The 19,865-nt window shown below is 38.1% G+C and overlaps 1 protein-coding gene across 1 annotated transcript in view; it reads right to left on the reverse strand.

Annotated features, from left to right (window-relative positions):
• Nucleotides 1-19,581, reverse strand: part of LOC149152079 (enoyl-CoA delta isomerase 1, peroxisomal-like) — a 190,958-nt gene extending 171,377 nt beyond the window's left edge. Inside the window, exon 1 of the mRNA XM_089443367.1 lies at nucleotides 18,976-19,581. Coding sequence (XP_089299493.1) covers nucleotides 18,976-19,581 — 606 coding nt within the window. The remainder of the gene's footprint in view (nucleotides 1-18,975) is intronic.
• Between the last annotated feature and the right edge of the window lie 284 nt (nucleotides 19,582-19,865).

Raw genomic sequence — 19,865 nt, forward strand, 5'->3', positions numbered from 1 at the left:
CATCCAATTCTCCATTTAGAAAAGCAGACTTCACATCCATTTGAAATACTTTGAACTTCTGAAAGCTAGAAAGAGCAAGGAACATCCTTATGGCCTCTAGTCTGGCAACTGGTGCAAAAGTTTCTTCAAAGTCAATGCCTTCCTGTTGAGCATACCCTTTGCAAACAAGTCTGGCCTTGTTTCTAATCACATCTCCATTTTCATTCAGCTTATTTTTGAATATCCATTTTGTTCCTATGACATTCTTATCTTTTGGTCTAGGAACCAACTCCCAAGTGTTATTCTTTTCTATCTACTCAAGTTCTTCCTCCATGGCTTTTACCTAGCATTCATCTTTGCATTCCTCTCTTACATTTTGTGGTTCAGTGGAGGAGAGCAATGCTAGATAGCTTGAAGCTTATGAAATGGTCCTTCTTGTCTATACCCCTGCCTCTTTTTGCCCCAAAATTTGAGATTCTGGATGATTCTTCTGAACGTACCTGTATGGAGTCTTTTCTTCTATCCTTATCTGTTCTTCTGCTGCCTCATGGGTTTCTTCTTCATCATGAATCCGATTTGATGTTGATGGATAGTCCTCATCATCTTCGAAATCTTCAGATATTACCTACCTAGGAGTGCTTCCTTCTTCATCAACCACTACATCAATACTTTCAACAATTTTTCCAAGCCTTTTATTGTAACACTTGTATGCTTTGTTGTGGGGAGAGTAGCCAAGTAAAATACCTTCATCTGCTCTACGTTCAAACTTGTCAAGATTTTCATCAGTCCTTTTAAAGTAGCATTTGCTTCCAAAAACTTTGAAGTATTTTACCGTGGGAGTCTTACCATACCAAAGTTCATGAGGAGTCTGAGTGTTGTTTACCCGGACGTTTTTCATGTTGAGAATAGTAACAGCAGAAAATGCAGCTTCACCCCAGAAGGTTGTGGGAGTTCCAGACTCATCAAGCATAGCACGAGCCATTTGTTGAACCGTTCTGTTCATCCTTTCCACTACTCCATTTATGAGGAGTCCTTGCAGCAGAGAATTCCCTTCTTATTCCATGTTCTTCACAAAAATCGAAAAATTCATCTGAGGTAAATTCCCCTCCTCGATCAAATCTGAGGCATTTGATTCTACAATCTGATTCGTTTTCAACCAAAGCTTTGAATGACTTGAACTTTTCAAAAGCTTCACCTTTATATTTCATGAGTCCTATCCAACACATCCTTGAAAAGTCGTCAATGAACAATATGAAATACTCTTCTCCTCGAGGTGACCTCTTCCTAGTTGGACCACATATATCGGTGTGGACAAATTCAAGTGGCCTGCTAGCTGATCCTTCCTTCTCAGGGAAATTAGTTCTGGTTTGCTTACCAAATTGACATGATTTGCATATTGTATTGTCTGGAATTCTGATGTCAGGAAGATCACGAACCACCTGATATTTGCATGCTTTCCTTATCTGATAGAAGCTAAGATGCCCCAGCCTTCTGTGCCATAGCCAGTGTTCACCATTCTTGCTTAAATAGCATTGTTGTTGTCCTCCCTTGAGTACGTATAAGTTATTTGGAGTTCTTATGCCTCTGATCACTGTTTTTCCTATATCAAGCTCACGAACAATACATCCATTTGATCGAAATATTACCTCAGTTCCTTGATCACACATTTGACTGACACTCAATAGATTATGCTTTAAGCCATCAACATACATAACATTTCCAGCCTTGACCTTTTCTTTCAAACGAACAGAACCTTTACCTTTTATGAATGCAGGGGTGTCATTTCCAAATGAGACCTTCTTTTCCTTTTCTAAGGCACTATATGACTGAAGTTTTTCTTTATCACCTGTCATATGTTTTGAGCATCCACTGTCGATGTACCATTGATTTTCCTATCCTTCCACATATAAGGCTATCCCACATCTTTCCGATTGCATTTCTTTCTTTTTCCATGTTTTGGAACTCAATGAAGCTTGCTCCTTCTGAGTTGTTTGCCGAAACCTACTCCTGCATTCAGAATCTTCATGACCAAAGTTGTTACAGATAGAACAATCTATTTCATTTTCAAGAGCAGAGAAGTTATTGTAGGTTCTTCTCATGATTCCTGTCATACTCCTTTGTTTTTGAGCTTCCCTAGTCATGATGGTCTTGTAGGAAACACATTGAGCGACTTTATGACCAAAATTATGACAAGAGAAACATTGGCCATTGAAGAAATTCCTGCAATTATCAAATCTACCAACCATATGCTTGTAGTTTCCATCCATTCTTGACCCAAATTGAGAATGATTTACCTGTGGTCGGTTGAAGCTTCTGTTCATCCTTGAAGTAGATTGCCCCCGATTTACTTGATAACCTTTGATCATTCTTGAGGCAAATTGTCCCTGATTTACCTAGTGATCTGCATTATGCTTTTGTTGTCGATTGTCAACTTGTTCACTTCTCCTTGCTGCATCAAGATAACTTTTGGAGGTGGATGGCTTCTGCGCTTACTTCTGAGCTTGAGATGCTTCTTCAGAATATCCAAGACCTGTCTTGATTAGAGGAGAACACTGCACTTTGATAATCTCGTCTAGAGTTTCAGATCCTTTAGCAAATTTGAGATTAAGGGCTTTTGTTTTCTCAATTTCTTTTCTAAGTCCCACAATTTCACATTCTAACTCTTCATTGTGTTTATCTTTTTCAGAAAGTTGGAATGTTAGACTATCTATAATCATATTCTTTTCTTATAAACAAACTTTAAGTTTATAAATTTCTTCATAAAGACCTTCTTCATTTATAGCATCCAAGAAATCATCATCTTCAAAAGCCATCAAAAGTCTGTCATCATTACCTTATTCATCTTCATCACTATTTGACAATCCATCACTGTCTTCATGCGTGTAATAGCTCTTCTTATTTACATTATGTTTTATGTTCCATATAACAGGTTGCTTACCTTTGTCTAGTTTATCTTTATGAGGACATTTTGCAGCATAATGATCGACCATTCCATAAGCAAAGCATTTGAAAGGCAGCTTACCTCTGAATCTTCCAGTTCCCCATTGAAGGTTCTTGACAAAATTTGATTCTTCCTCTTCTTCTCACATATGTCCTGACTCATAGTAATCTCCTTTTCCTGAAGCCTTGAATGTAGCTTCTCTCCTAACCGATGGTCCTCCTTTTCTCATTTCGTAAGCAGTTAGAATTCCGTACAGCTGTGACATGGTAAGGCTCTGTAGATTCTGCTTTTCTTCTATGGTAGAAACTTTTGAATCAAATTTAGGAGACAAAGATCTTAGAACCTTTTCAACCAAAACAACTTCTTTTATTTCTTCACCCAAGTTTTTCATACAATTTACGATATCATCTATACATAGGAAATAGCTAGCCACACTTTCATCACTATGCATTCTGAGACTTTCATATTGAATTCTAAGAGTTTGTAATTTTTCTCGTTTTACCTGTTAATATCCTTCATAGCTCAAAATGATCTTGTCCCATATTTCTTTTGCGCTTTTGAGCTGCATAACTTTGACGAATTCTGATTGAGGTAGACTTCCTAATAGAGTATTGATAGATTTTGCATTTGTTTCATACTGCTTCTTACTAGCTACATCTGTAGGAGTTGCTGATGGAAATGTGTATCCTGTCTCCACAATATCCCAAACTTCTGTACCAAGATATTGAAGATAGGCAGTGATTCTTACCTTCCAATAGACAAAGTTGTTCCCATAAAAAATCGGTGGCCTGATAGATGCTTATTTTTCGTAGTTGCTCATGATGATAGATCTTCCTTCAAGCGATCAAGCTTCTTCTGAAGGACCTGCTCTGATACCAATTTTTGGAAATAATACTGAGGGGGGGGGGAATCAGTATTATCAAGACAATTCTTTTGAATTCTTTCACAGATTTGTATACACTACTTTAGTTAGATAAACCAGCATATATACGCAACTTCAGTGAAGGAAAATGAAGTATAAATTACAGAATTATAATTTAATTATTCTTCAGATGTTGATTTTAAATCTGTGTGTTAGAATCATAGAAAAAATAACTAGGAATAGGAAAATTAATGCAAACAGTCATACACATGAACACAAGATATAAGGTGGAAACCCAATGTGGGTGAAAACCACCTGCTACAATTTGTCTTTGTCCTTTTCAATTAGAAACTTCTTTTTATAATGATTATGTACTGGTGCAGTCCTTTACCAGTACGCAGGCTGCAACCTGCAGAGAGCTACAACCCTCTCTTGTTCTCCAGCTTCTCTTGGAAGGGAGCTACAACCCCCTTAGCTCTTGTACTAGCTGAGATACTAGTACATAGATACTGACCTACAGAAGGCTACAACCTTCTCTTTTCTTCTAGGGACCACGTTTCATAAATTTTCAGACTAGATCCATGAACATCAAACAAACATCAAGTATAGGTGCATCAACCAATCTCCTTTCCTCAAACAACTATTGAATCAACCAATAACTTCTCAGAATGCTGAAACCAAAAAACAATACCAGTAACTAGATACTAATGTTGAACCCAGAACACTACAGTAATACACAAAAGCAGCTAAAGCATATTTCAAGAGACATACGCTACTTCACTATGTATAAACCTGCGTACATACGCAGCTGTATCAAAGTCAACCAATGTATACGCTTTCTTCTCTTGTTGAACCTGCGTGCATACGCGCCTTTGCCAAGCTGAACCTGTGTATAGATCTATAAAAGACAATTCACCCTTTTCACTTAATCAGACTTTAGTTATACTCAGATTATCAAATTTATAGATCTAATTATGCGCCGATTATAATAGATCAAAACACACAAAGATACTACTATTCAAGCCTTGAGATCTCGACCCATCAATAGAACTTATCTATCTCGTAAATCTCAGGTTCCTCCTTGATTCAAATCCAACCACAGAAACCAATCACCAGTATACCAAATCTTGCACGTCTTCAGATATTCAATACATCAGATAATCCTTGCCAAATGATCTCCTTTCCTTTATATAGACTTAGGCCTTACTCAAACCATGGTCCAAAACCATAAAGATCCAATACTAGGGACCCAATACCTGGGTTTAATACTTTAAATGCAATACCAAGGATCAAAACCATAGGTTCACATATGTCGGACTAAATACCATGGACCAACCATACGTTATCCCACATATACACGCTTTTCTTTGTATGAAAGTGTGTGCATACGTATACGCGCCTTCTGAATAGTATACCTGCATGTATACACGATTTTTTTACGAGGAATCTGCATATACCTCATGTCCTTTCATTTTGAGAGCCTGAACTGTGTTCTGCTATTTAAAGGAGTTGCCATCAAGGACAACACCTATGCCATAGTGCCGAACCAGTGCCATAATGCCAACATTAGGGAGATAAGATTGAGTTATATTTGAGTTGTAATTAGTTAACTCAATTTACTGAGTTAAGTCCAGTTAAATTAGTTCCAAATTGTTTGAGGAAATAATAGTGAGTTAACAGTCAGTTGATGCATTAATGCACTCAACTAGTGCTACTCTAGTTAACTGAATATTCCTTGATCAGAAACTCATGCATGTCTATTCTGAGAAAGACCCAGTTGAGATTAATCTTCAAGGACAATGTACTATCAGTTGCATGTGTTTTCTCATGGAGAAAACTCATGCATGCAGTCAAGAATTCATCCCTAAGGATTGCTCAGTTTTGAAGGCTTGGTTTTCCACTTGGTAAGAGGCTAATCATCCACAAGGAACAAAGCATGGAAATAGGAGCTTGGAGGGTAGAGAGGAAGGCTGGAGAGAAGCTAAGATTTCCTGTGAGCATCTGTCAGGATTGTACTGAGAGCTAACTAGTTGTGAGAGCTAAGGCTTTGTATAAATCATATGTATTTCCACCATGTATGATAATACAATAGTGTGGGGTTTTTAGCTGAGGCTTTCCCCAAAGTATTTTCATATGTATTGTGCCATTGATTCCTCTTCTTCTGGTTATATTTTTCAGCTCGATCTTTAAGCTTCTGCAAATTGATAGTAGAAGTAGGTTATAGTATTCTGGTTTGATTTATATTGCATTATCGGGTTAACCTATTATAGGTTTTCTACATGGTATTAGAGATATGAATAGTATACTGAGAAAAGAATTCGAAGTTTGAAGTTCGGGGTCGTAGGTGAAAATCGAATTCATATCATACTTCAAGGTTTGAGAATTTAGTATGACTTGGAAGGTAGCTCGAATTACATAGCATGGAAAGATAAAATGGAAGATGTATTAGAAGACAATGACTTGAAGGAATTCATTGATCAAGAAATCCCAAAGCCAGCTTCAACTAATGCCCAAGAGTTGGTTGAGTGGAAGAAGTGTGTGGAAAAGGTGAGACGGATCATCCTTGAGGGAGTTCAAGACCATATTGTCTCGAGTCTCCATGGGAAGGATACTACATTTTCAATGTGGAAGACATTGAAGGGCCTCTACCAGAACAATAACGACCAGAGGAAATTGGTTCTCAAGAATAAGCTTTGAAGAATTAAGATGGAGAAGGGTGATACTATTTCCACATATATGAACAAGCTCACCACCTGCACAAATGAGCTTGGCAATGTGGGAATAACTACTACCGATGATGATATGGTGAGCCTCGCTCTCCTTGGCCTTCCAAAGATTTGGAATAGCTACCAGGACTCTACGAATGGAAGGGAGAAACTACCAGACTGGGAATGACTGTGGTCAGGTATTATGTAGGACGAGATCAGGAGGAGCACATGAGATGGTTCTTCATCCAAGAATGATGATGAAGAAAATCTAGCCTTAGTAAGTAAGGCAAGGAATGGGTAGTGGAAGGCTTCCCATTTCAAATCAAATTCTTCTCATGGAGGGAAGAAGGGTGACATGTCTAAAGTAAGATGCTTTAATTGTCACAATATGGGACATTATGCGACTAATTTCCCATCGAAGAAGTCCAAGAAGGGATCCTTAAAAGGATTGGAAGGTGAGGCATTAGCCTCTCAGTTCGAAATGGACTTTACCCTCATCGCATGCATGGTGTCATCGATGATGGGTTATGTCTGGTATATTGAAAGTGGAGCCTCATTCCACATGATCGGTGATAAACATTTATTCAGTGCCTTGGAGGAGAAAGACCTCAAGATGCGCACAGAGATGGGTGACGACGGAAGGTATAGTGTTTTAGGAGTGGGCACAGTTGCTTTTCAAAGGGAGCATGGAGCTTCTCTCACCTTGACAGATGTTATGTATGTGCTTGGACTGAAGAAGAACTTGGTATCGATCGCGATTTTGGAGGAAAAAGGTTATGATGTTGTCTTCAGTAAAGGAAAGGAGTTCCTAAGACACATAGCCACGGGTCAGAGCAAGAGGATAGGGATTTGGGTGAAGAATCTCTATAAACTGGAGGTAGATGATTGTGTAGCATTGAGTACGAAAGGAAAATTGGTGCAAAGCCAAGACATTGGCGAGTTCTGGAATAGGCGGTTGGGCCATTTGCATCATGGAGCTTTGAAGATAATGCAGCTGATATCTACTGGACTTCCCAAAGGTAAACTTGAGCAAGTTGACACATGCAAAGGTTGTACCTTGGGAAAGTACACCAAGTCTTCCTTTCATGATCGAGACAGTCGAGCAGAGGCTATCTTATAGTGAGTTCATACTGATTTGTGTGGACCATTATCGACGGCATCCACAGTGAAGCAAAGGTATTATGTGATTTTAATTGATGACTATTCTCGTAAATGTTGGATTTATTTCATGCAGAAGAAGGACCAAACTTTCAAAAAGTTTTGTGAGTTCAAAGCTTTGGTCGAGAAAGAGACAGGGAAGAAGATCAAGGCCTTGAGAAGCAACAACAGTGGAGAATATGTCTCTCAAGAGTTTAAGGACTTCTGTGCAGTGCAAGGAATTAAACGAGAGTTGTTGACACCTCATAACCCACAATAGAATGGGGTGGACGAGAGGAAGAAGAAAAATATTGTAGGGGTAGCACGGCCAATGCTACATGACCAAGCCCTACCACTTCACTTGTGGGTTGAGGCATGCAACACAGTGGTCTATTTGCAGAATAGAAGCGCACATCACATACTTGGGATGAAGACACCAGAGGAAGATTTCTCCGGTAAGAGACTAGATGTGGGTCACTTCAAGATCTTTGGAACATCGGTATATTTCCATATGAAAAAGGATACATGGAAGAAGCTTGAGCTGACAACAGAGTTGGGGATATTTGTGGGGTACACTGATACACCTCACAACTATTGGGTGTACTTTCCTACCAGTCGGAGGACAGTGGTTCGCAGAGATCTCAAGTTTTATGAGCAGAAGGCCATGTGAGTTTCCCTTGAGAGGGAGCTCCAACTATAGGCTATGGAGAAACTATTGGTTCCTAAGGAGGAGGAGTCTCAGACTGATGTGGAGCAGCCACATGCAGAGGTTCCAGGAGTGGAGACAGCTACTCAAGCAGAGCCTTCCAGAGATGGATGGAAGCGCACAAGAGAAGATGACGGATTGTTGGAGGATGCGAGAGAGAATGTAGGAGCACCATATTCTCAGCGTAGAAAAAGGAGGTCACTTGAGAGGTACACTGGATACATGGCCCTTGCTGGAGAATGTGTTGAGACTGAGCCATATTCCCTTGAGGAAGCAGTGTAATAGCCGATTTGGGTTGATGCTATGGTGGAGGAGTATGACTCCATAGTTCGTAACAGTGTTTGGGATGTGATTCTGGGACTAGAGAACAAGTCAGTTGTGAGTTCTCGTTGGCTTTACAAGGTAAAGAAAGTTGTTGATGGTAGTGTGGAGAAGCATACAGCAAGACTTGTTGCCCGTGGCTTTTCACAGGTCGAGGGGATTGACTATGATGAGACTTTTTCTCCTGTCACAAGATACTCATCTATTAGATCTATGTTGGCACTATCAGCACAGATGGGTTGGAAGATCCATTAGATGGATGTGAAGACTGCATTCCTTAATGGCCAGAGTGAGGAAGAGGTGTACATAGAGCAGGCAGAAGGTTTTGAGACCTTCGATCATGAGTCGCATGTGTGCCAACTCAAGAGAGCGTTGTACGGGCTAAATCAAGCACCTCGTGCTTGGTACACCAGGATAGACAACTACTTCACCGGGTTGGGCTTCACAAAGAGTGAAGCGGATGTGAACCTGTACCACATCGTGGTGAAAGGTAAGTTGTTGATCATCGTACTTTATGTTGATGATCTCATATTGACTGGTGATGATTAGTTGATCATGTCTTTCAAGGAGGACCTTGCAAGAGAATTCGAGATGAAAGACATGGGTCTCATGCATTACTTCCTTGGCATGGAAGTGTGGCAGAAGGATGGGGAGTTGTTTGTGTCTCAGGGAAAGTATGCCAATGAGATACTCAGGAGATTACATATGGAGAAGTGCAAGCCCATGCAGACTCCTCTAGCAGGTAACTAGAGGAAGGAGGTTGCTACTTCAAGAGAAGTTGTTTAGGCTACTGTGTACAGGTAGATTATGGGTTCACTGATGTACTTAATGAACACACGACCAGATTTATTCTATGCGGTGAACTAGCTGAGTCAAGCGATGGTTCAACCTACCAATATGTTTTGGAAGGTGGAAAAGCATGTACTGAGATACCTCAGAGGCACATCTTGGTATGGATTATGGTACAGACAGACAGAGGGAGTGAAGCTACAGGGCTTCATTGATGGAGATTGGGCAGGGAGTCCATCAGATCAGAAGAGCACATCAGGAGGTATTTTCAACCTTGGGTTAGCGACAGTTTCTTGGTACAACAGGGAATAGAGGTCGGTTGCACTCAGCTCGGTAGAGGGGCTGCAAGTCAGGCAGCATGTGAGGTCATTTGGTTGCAGAAAATCCTAGTTGGTTTGTTTGATCAGAGGATGGATCCAACTATGATTTATTGTGATAATCAAAGTTGTATCAAACTCTCTGAGAATTCAGTATTTCATGATAGGTCCAAGCACATTGACATCCGGTATCATCATCTCAGAGACTATGTAGCGAGGAGGATCATGTTGTTTCAATATATTTTGGTATAGGAGCAAGATGCTGACATTTTGATAAAGACATTGTCAAAGTGTAAATTTGAGTTCCATAGAGACAGGATTGGGGTGGAAGATAATCCCTTTCTTGTTGAGAGGGAGTGTTGAAATATGGCAACAAGAATATTCCAATTTAATTTTTCCTTGAATTAAATTGTGAATTAAAATCGAATTTAGTCTTAAAAGCTACTTGGAAATAATTAATTAATTTATTTTAAATTAATTAGTTGGAGAAATTCAGGTTAGAAGTCTTTCTGAAGTCATGCAAGAGTTATCCCTTAAATTAAGGAGATAATATTGAGTTATATTTGAGTTGTAATTAGTTAACTCAGTTTACTGAGTTAAGTCTAGTTAAATTAGTTCCAAACCGTTTGAGGAACTAATAGTGAGTTAACACTCAGTTGATGCATTAATGCACTCAACTAGTGCTACTCCAGTTAACTGAATATTCCCTCATCAGAAACTCATGCATGTCTATTCTGAGAAATACCCAGTTGAGATTAATGTTCAAGGAAAGTGTACTATCAGTTACATGTGTTTTCTCATGGAGAAAACTCATGCATGTAGTGAAGGATTCATCCTTTAGGATTGCACATTTTTGAAGGCTTGGTTTTCCACTTGGTAAGAGGCTAATCATCCATAAGGAACAACGCAAGGAAATAGGAGCTTGGAGGGCAGAGAGGAAGGCTGGAGAGAAGTCAAGATTTCCTATGAGAATTTGTGAGGATTGTACTGAGAGCTGGCTAGTTGTGAGAGCTAAGGCTTTGTATAATTCCTATGTATTTCCACCTTGTATGATAATGCAATAGTGTGGGGCTTTTAGTTGAGGCTTTCCCCAAAGTATTTTCATGTGTATTGTGCCATTGATTCTTCTTCTTCTGGTTATATTGTTCAGCTCGATCTTTAAGTTTCCGCAAATTGATAATAGAAGTAGGTTATAGTATTATGCTTAGATTTATATTGCATTATCGGGTTAACCTATCATAGATTTTCTACAACATTTACGTACGATCGATCACAATATTGGCATGCTTGGAACCATGATGAACAAAAATGATTAGTTGTTATAGGTCCTATTTATCAATAGATAATGAAAAAGGTTAAAGCCCTATTTCTAAATAGATAATGAATAAGGGCTAATGGGAAGTATTAGAATGGACGAAATTAGTAGTATTATACGGAAATAGATCGAACAATATAACAACAAAGTAAGAGTTGGTAATATTTGCACCATACTTCAAGTAGGAGATGGCATTGCTCATGTTCATGGCCTTGATGAAGTAATGGCAAGGTAATTAGTGGAATTTGGAGATAGTACAGTAAGAATTTCCCTAAATTTGGGATTGGATAATGTTGGAGCTATATTAATGGGCGATGGCTTGATGATAGTTACGTGAGAGAAAAAAGAAAAATTTCTTAGCTACCAGTAAGTGATGCATATTTGGGTCGTGTTGTAAATTCTCTAGCCCAACCCATTGATGGTATGGGTCAAATTTTAGCTTCCAAATTTCGACTGATTGAATCTCCCACTCTAGGTATTATATTAAGACATTCCTTAAATGAACCCCTTCAAACGAGGCTTATTGATATTGACTCTATGATTCCTATAGGACGCGGTCAGTGAGAATTAATTATTGGGGACAAACATACCTGAAAAACAACAGTAGCTACAGATACTATTCTTAATCAAAAGAGTCAAAATGTAATTTGTGTCTATGTAGCAATTGGTCAAAGAGATTCTTCAGTGGCTCGGGTAGTTAATAAATTCTGAGAACGTGGCGCAATGGAATATACCATTTTAGTAGCGAAAAGTGAGGATTCTCCCACTACATTACAATATCTCGCCCCTTATATAGGAGCAACTTTGGCTAAATACTTCATGTATAGGAAACAACACACATCAATCGTTAATGATGATCTCTCCAAATAGGCACAAGATTATCGACAAATGTCTCTTCTATTAAGAAGACCACCTGGTCGAGAAGCTTATCTAGGAGATGTTTTCTATTTACATTCCTATCTCTTGGAAAGAGCAACTAGATTAAGCTCCCAGTTAGGTGAGGGGAGTGTTACTGCTTTACCAATAGTTGAGACTCAAGCTGGAAATGTTTCAACTTATATTCCCACTAATGCAATTTCCATTATCGATGGACAAATATTTTCATCGGCCGATCTATTCAATGCTAGGACCCAACCTACTATTAATGTGGGTATTTCTTTATCTAGAGTAGGATCTGCAGCTCAGATAAAAGCTATGAAAAAGGTAGTTGGAAAGTTGAAATTAGAGTTATCTCAATTTACAGAGTTGGAAGCCTTTACACAATTTGCTTCTGATCTTGATAAAGCTACTCAAGATCAATTGGAAAGGGGTTAATGATTACTTGAGTTTCTCAAACAATCTCAGTCATCTCCTTTGAAAGTAGAAGAAAAAATAGGTAATATTTATACTAGAACAAATGGATAGCCGGATATACTAGAAATAACACAAGTGAGAGAATTTCTCGTTCGGTTATGTGAGTATTTGATAAAGAATAAACCTCAGTTCGTAGAAATTATATGTTTTACTGGTACATTTACAGAAAAAGTGAAAGCCCTTATGGAAGAGGCTCTTAAGGAGCATACTAAATTTTTTTTACTTCAAGAACAAAAATGAATATTTGATCATTTGGTGGGATTATTCAGAATAGTAAAAAGAACTAATGAATTTGTTCCAATACATTGCACAACAATTTAGAAAAATTGAAGAATACTACGTACAATAAGATTTGAACCTATATTGAAGGTTTAGAGGACCTCTGTGTTGTCCATTAGATGATGTATGCTCTTTCTCTCTTCCCTTTTTTTTTTTTATTTTAACTCCCTTTGGCATACATTGTCCCGATCTACCTTTTTATTCACAGTGAGGTTATAGGATAGGAAAAGAATGGAATCTATTTCACATTACAATGGAAAATGGATTTTGAGTGAATCATTAAATTATGTTATATACTTAATCACTTTATATCTACCTATTCTATCTATATAAATAGATATAGAATAGGTAGATATTTGTTAGCGTGTAGCGGGAATCGAACCCACATCGTTAGCTTGGAAGGATAAGGGTTATAGTCGACATTGATTATTCAATGCCTCTGATTCAGAATCGAACATGATAATTTCATGTCATTTGGCTCCTTCGTGGGAGATAGGGAGATGTGGTATGAGGGAAGAAGAAGAGTATTTATATAAAATCTTTGTGAAAGGTAATTTCAATTGTTTTCTTTCTCTCTCTTTTTTTTTTCTCTAATAAAACCCTAATTTCTTGTCAGACCCATGGAATCTATGTCAGTTTCTTCTCTTTTTTAGTGAAGGGCCCAAAATCATAGAATACTTACTCACTTTCTAGATGATCCTGATAGAAATACATATTTAAAAAGTTTCAAATAATAAAAATCTTTCTAGTTGCTTTGTTCCCTATTTCTACTGATTTTGTTCCCTAGGAGAACAAGTTCCACTGAGCTCGAACGAAATGTTGATAACACAGGTAAACCAAAGTAATAGTTCTATAGCTATTCAGCTTCAGCTTGGGGTCCTTCCATCCATAAGTTGAAGGTTTATTCACGATGAAAAAATATCTTTGGATCCCCATAGACCTATAATTTATCTAACCTTTCAAACATTTTGTGTCGCTATCTTGGAACCAAAATGTGTTTCTCTTTCATCATTTCAGACCTAGATTACGAGAAGGTATGATATTCCTGGGTATTCATGGGGAATGGTTTTAACCTATCTAGAAATAGATCTTTAGATGGATCAAAGATCCATGTAAAATATGCTTCAACTATTCGAGTTGATGATGTAATGAATCACACTCTTACCACTAAATTATATCTGTTATGATCCGATTGTAACATATGGATTGATATTTTGTCCAACCAATAGGAAGACAAGGAGTTATCAATCAACCTCTATTGAAAGTTTATATCAATCATTACCTCGTTTTCCTCATTACGTGAATCTCTATCTCCAGAGATGAAATACTATTTACTAAGTATTTCATCACTGGAGATGGCTCATTGTAATTATAGATTACCTTTAAGAATTGATGATAAAACAATAACAAAAGGGCACAATAGAATCGTCAGAGTCATAACAATGAGCTACACAATAAATTCTAGATCCATTTGGTTTTCTTTCACCCTCCATCGACTGGATGTATGAATAAAATGTTGTCGGGATCAATCGGTTTTCTTCTATTTTGTCTTCTTCGAACTCCTACCCATTTGTGTAGTTTCGGTCAGGAACCTATGGCCTTGAGCAACTGATATCTTTACAATAATACATAAAATAGATAGAGAACCCTTCAATATCTAGATAATAAAATTTGATACTCGAAAGGAATAAATGGACTAAACCATGTAATGCATTTATTCAAACTCATTGGGGAGGGAATGAAGAGATGATAATAGAGGTTCAATTTTTTATAACTTTTTTTCTTGCTTTTTACAACAAGTATTCTAGCTCTCAAATTAGGTAAAGCACTGTATGACTAATTTTTCTTCTTTTCTTGTCCTAGCCATTGACTAGGCCAAGCAGGTCAGAAAAATGAGAGGAAAAAAAAAACTATTTTGAATGAAATGAACAATATGATTGACAAGATTGTTCTTTATCCAACTGAATAATTGCAATATTCATTATATTCTTAGTGCAATCCATACATACTGATGATGATGATGATGGTTAACGTCCACTGGGACCAAATTGGTCTATTGGACCTATAATTTTCTTAATTTCTAATTGTCTGGCTCCTCGTCTTTCTTGGCAAGATTGGTGATGTAGCTTTCTTTTTCTTCTCTACGGTCTTCCAACTTTCTTTATCTTGTATCTCCTTCATCTCTTCTGGTTCTTGGGACATTGGTGTCTTAGCTTTGTGATATATTGTGTTCATCCTTTTAGAGATAGTCGGAGAAGAAGTTTGTTCTAGGAGATCTGCTTTGTTGTTAGATGAAGATTTATTTTGCGTAGTATTCGAAACCTCATAATTGTTGATTCTTGAGGGGTTGTTGAGTTCACTTTTTCATTGTTGGGCGGGGCTTTCCACCTACTTGTCTTGAGAGTTGTTTCTTTCTTGCTCACTTTCTTGTAATTCAGAGTTTACATACTATGGAAGAGTTACACATGAACTCTTCCATCTTGGAGAGATGACTAAGTGGACCAAAGTGGCAGATTGCTAATCCATAGTAGGGATCATCTGTACCAAGGGTTCGAATCCCTCTCCCTCTGTTCATCCACTATTGATCTTGAAAATGAATAACCCCGAATATTTCTATGGAACAGAAAATAACCATTAACCTAGAGACTTTTTTCACTACTTTCACGTCCGACATTACATCCTGGATCGTTCGATTGAAATCCAAATATAATAAGAGAAATGAAAAATACCACTACTAAGTAAATGAATAGCTTAAAAGTAAGCATCACGTAATCTTCATAATCTTGATTATAAGTAAAGCAAAATAGATCATAAATCTTTGTACCATATATGAATACTTGAATACCAAACAATAGTATGATTGTTACAAATCATGAAATTATTTCTCAAAATCACGTGTGAAAATCAATTTGAAAGAGGGAGATAAATTTTCTCTTTATTTTCTAAATGGTCTTTTTTCCCTTCTTTTTTTTGGATCAGCCAGATATTTATCGAATATTTATGAAAATAAGTTATTGGTATCGATCGTATCAATACATGACCCAATAGCCCAATCCAAAGTGTGTAGTGGGATCAGAAGGAATTGCTGAAGGTGAGTGGAAAAGTTTTTATCTGGGAGCAGATAAGGTATTTGAATCTGGTATCACTGGGTGGAGCAAGGTTAGTACTTTTGTCACAAAAAAATGGAAAGAGTTATAAAAAAGTTGGATCAATGACAACGATCCAAAAACTTGAAAAATAAAAAAGGGTATACTTTTTATCGAAAACTTACAGTAGCTTGCCAAACAAAGGCTAAGATAAAAGAGATAACATGAATAATTATCATTACATCAACAATTGGATTAGAAATTGCATAAAACTCAGGTAATTTTTGAAAAAAGGGATTATTTAAGTGAATAAAGGCATCATCTAGAAAAATATTAAACATAACTGGCATTTTTCTTCTCCAATAAAAATTAGGGATAAAGAAATGGTCGAGTGCATCTGATAGATAAAGAAATATCTTGAAATCTTGGAAGCTCCTATTTTATTGAGAAAAAGGGTTGATTACAAATCCTATATTTATGGACAAACTCGATTCGTTTCCCAAGCTTCTTGGTTCTCAAGATATGTCAATTGTCAGAATTTTAAGGGGAAAGAAATAGTCGTTTTTGGTGATGAAACTCATGCTTCTTCAATCACTAAGACACTTGCTAGAGAGATTGGAATTGGTGTGAGTTGTACAACTACTTATTGTAAACATGATGAAGAATGGTTCTAAGAGAAAATTAAATATTTTGTGATGAGATAATCATCACAGATGATCATGCTGAAGTAGGAGATATTATCGCTCGCATGGAACTGTCTGCAATATTTGGTACTCAAATGGAACATCATATTGGTAAATGTCTCGAAATTCCCTGTGGAGTTATTTCCACACCAACTCATATAAAAAAAATTCCTTGGGATATCGATGCTTCCTGGGTTACAAAGGTACTACTCAAATAGCTTATCTATTTTATAACTCATTCACTCTGGGTATGGGGGATCATCTTCTATATATTTTTTTGGTCAATGTGATACGAAGGAAATAATGACTAAATCCTTATCCATAGATATTTGTCCAATTTTGGATCCTAAAAGACGGAAATAATTCGGTAAAATCCCTTGTTTTGTAAGGGACAAAGTAAAAAGAAATACAGAAAAATTTCCACGACGAAAGGGAATTTTGAACGTTACTATCGAGGTAATGCACACAGCTAAAGAAGTATTAAGTTAAGTACCTAATCAATATCAATTAATTGATTAGATTGAGTGTATTCTATACAAAAATAATGGATTTGATTCAATACCTATTCCTATCATATCGTTTGAGTTAATGATTATTCATAATCACGTCTCAATCATGATCCAGATCAATGATCAAGAATCATGATTTGAGAGCAGGGATGGATCTTCAAAACATCGTTTGAAATGATGCAATAGTTTACATAATTGGTTTCGTGGATATGGATTATGACGTAATTTCATATTCAGATCAAATACCCTTGGCTCAACATTATTCTTATTTTATTATATACTCTACAAGTAAATCTTGTTTCCACGTGAGTCCACAGAAAGATGGCGAATATTTGAATCATTCTATTGTTATTTTTTCTCGGTAAAAACCAATTCTATTAAGAGGAAGTATGGTACAGTAAGAAGTTACAACCAATAAAGGCAAGAAAATAGGCAGCCGGAAAGGATAGACTATCCACCTTGGCCCCAAAGAGAGAACAAGAAGAGAGCAATACTAAACAAGAAGAAGCAAGAAGAACAAAGAAATAGGAACAGAACAAAGGATTCTACCCAGCATGGTAGAATCAACTATTCGTCATTTTTTCCCTTTCTTTTTACCAACTTTGACCCAATCAAGATGACTCTGTTGTGCTGATCTACAGGCTGAGCTGGGTTGACGGAGGGGTTTCCTTGTCTAAATCTGAGGGAGAGGATTCATGATTTCTTTTCTATGAGTTTGATGGAACAGTAGAATTCTCAGGACTAGTTTTGGGCGATTCCTGTGCCATCTTTGCTTCCATATCTTCCGCATCCCCTTCCTCTTCATCTGAGCTGGAATCAAAATCATCCATGGGAGGAGGATCATGAGGTTTCCAACTTTTGGATTTCGGCTTAGGATTGGCTTTCTTCTTTTGGGCGGGCATCGTGGGACAAGAGCTCTGAAGGTGCCCAGTGTTATGGCAATTTTAGCAGCAGAAGGCTGTGTTCTCGTAGTCCAGGGACTGAGTCCAATGGAAGTCTCCAATTTTGAGATTAATCTGATCAGGATGAACTTTGCTCATGTCTATTTCTACACAGATTCTGGCGAAGGTGAATATGCCTTTTTCCCCTCTAGAGGTGTCTGTGGCTAGAAAGCGGCCTATAGAATCGTCGATTCCTTCGAATACAGCAAAGTGCCATAGATGCGCCTGGAGATTAGGAAGTCTGACCCACATGGGGAGCTTGGTGATTATGGTAGAAGAGGGGTCGAAATCTGGGAACCAAGGGGTGAGGAATAAACCTGCTGAGCCCCAAAACCATGAGCCTTCTGTTAATGCCTTTTGGTAGTCTTCATTGAGAAAAAATACTACAATGAAGAAGCCCTTTGAGCAGAGAAGAACCTTGCAGTTGTTGGTCCAGTTAGAGTGGATCCATTGGTAGAGATCGGCTGTGCGCGGCCATAGCCCATTGAACCTGCAAATAATGGCACGCTCTGCATACAATTGGAATTGCTCATCCAACGAAGGATGCATTATTTCAATGGAGGGGGTTTCCTCCAGTTTATCCACCAAAAAAGGTTTCGGAGTTTGAGCTGGAGGAGTTGCTTTCTTGTGCTTCTGAGCATGGACAGCATCTTTGTATGAAAAATCTTCAGCAGAAGATGACTGTCCAACAGCTCCCCCTCTCAAACGGAGGGTAAAAATGATGGAGGAATTTCTATTAATGTTGTAAAAAGAAAGGGGGTAAAGATCTTCAAGTTGTTTACCTTCGTGGAGAAGTCGTTGAGATGCACAGGGGATCCCCAACCTTAATTCCAAGATTTTCTTGAGTTCCTGTACTAGATCCGAAGAGCATACCCATTGTAGCAGATTTTTTCCAGAAAGGAGCACGATCTGGATCTGGAACGAGGCAGAGAGATCAGAGATTTGCTTTTGTTTGCATATCTTCTCCACAGAAAAGGGTGTTGTTGCAATTCCTGATACAGGGGAGGGATGAGGCAGATACATGAGAATTCCATTTCCTTCCAGCTCACCATCAGCATCCCCAGGCACAAATGGCCTTCCTTGTCTCCAATCACAACAGAAGCCCTCTTCCTCAGTTCACTGTAAATCTCCTTCATCCAACCCCTTCCTTCCAATTTCTGAGATTTTTTAATGGCGTTCTCCAACATCTGAGGCGAGTTCGCGCAAACAGAATCCACGGTGACGCCTTCTAGAGCCATCAATGCATTAAACTTGTTGGTGCGCGACACCACAACCCTTAGGGAACCAGACATGAGTTTGCTCCAAATGACAGTCATGAAACCCTTGGTAAACTTCAAACTGATATCAAGCTTACGTGTGAAGATCACATAACGGTTTTTTTTCATGAACCTGTAGTCTTGCGCCAAGGCCAGCATGAAACCCCTGGCCGCAGCGTGCCCAAAGAATGCAGTGATGGTGGGCATCCTGACCCTCACAAAGGAGGCTAGCAGGGTTTCAAACCTGATCCGGAGAATGCCCGAGGGGATATATGGATTCTGAGAGATCCATTGAAGGATGAGGTTGTTTGAAAAGAATCTACCCTGAAATGTGGGCACGAGGGTTCCTGCGCCTTGGTAATCCTGGACCTCTTGAAGTGCAGCCGTAATAGCGTCCATGGAGGAGGGTTTCTGCAGGGTCCCGACCTTGCTGAATCATTCTATTGTTACAAATAAGCCTAGGATTTTTTATCGATGCCTCTGACATCTCGTCCCAATATAGTGCTAATCCAACAATTCATTTATCTCTTATTCTGGATTGACAATAGTGTATATTTTTTATATAAGTCATCCATTCACAATAGAAATAGATATCTTGGGTTCATCATTTATGAGTAATTCTATTTAATCATGGTAATTTTGTCGATGGATCATTTATTCATAACCTAGATGCATTTATTATG

This window comes from Pinus tabuliformis, chromosome 9, assembly GCF_031772625.1.
Source record: "Pinus tabuliformis cultivar Carrire ecotype Pingquan chromosome 9, CPIR1, whole genome shotgun sequence".
In the NCBI taxonomy this organism is placed as follows: domain Eukaryota; kingdom Viridiplantae; phylum Streptophyta; class Pinopsida; order Pinales; family Pinaceae; genus Pinus; species Pinus tabuliformis.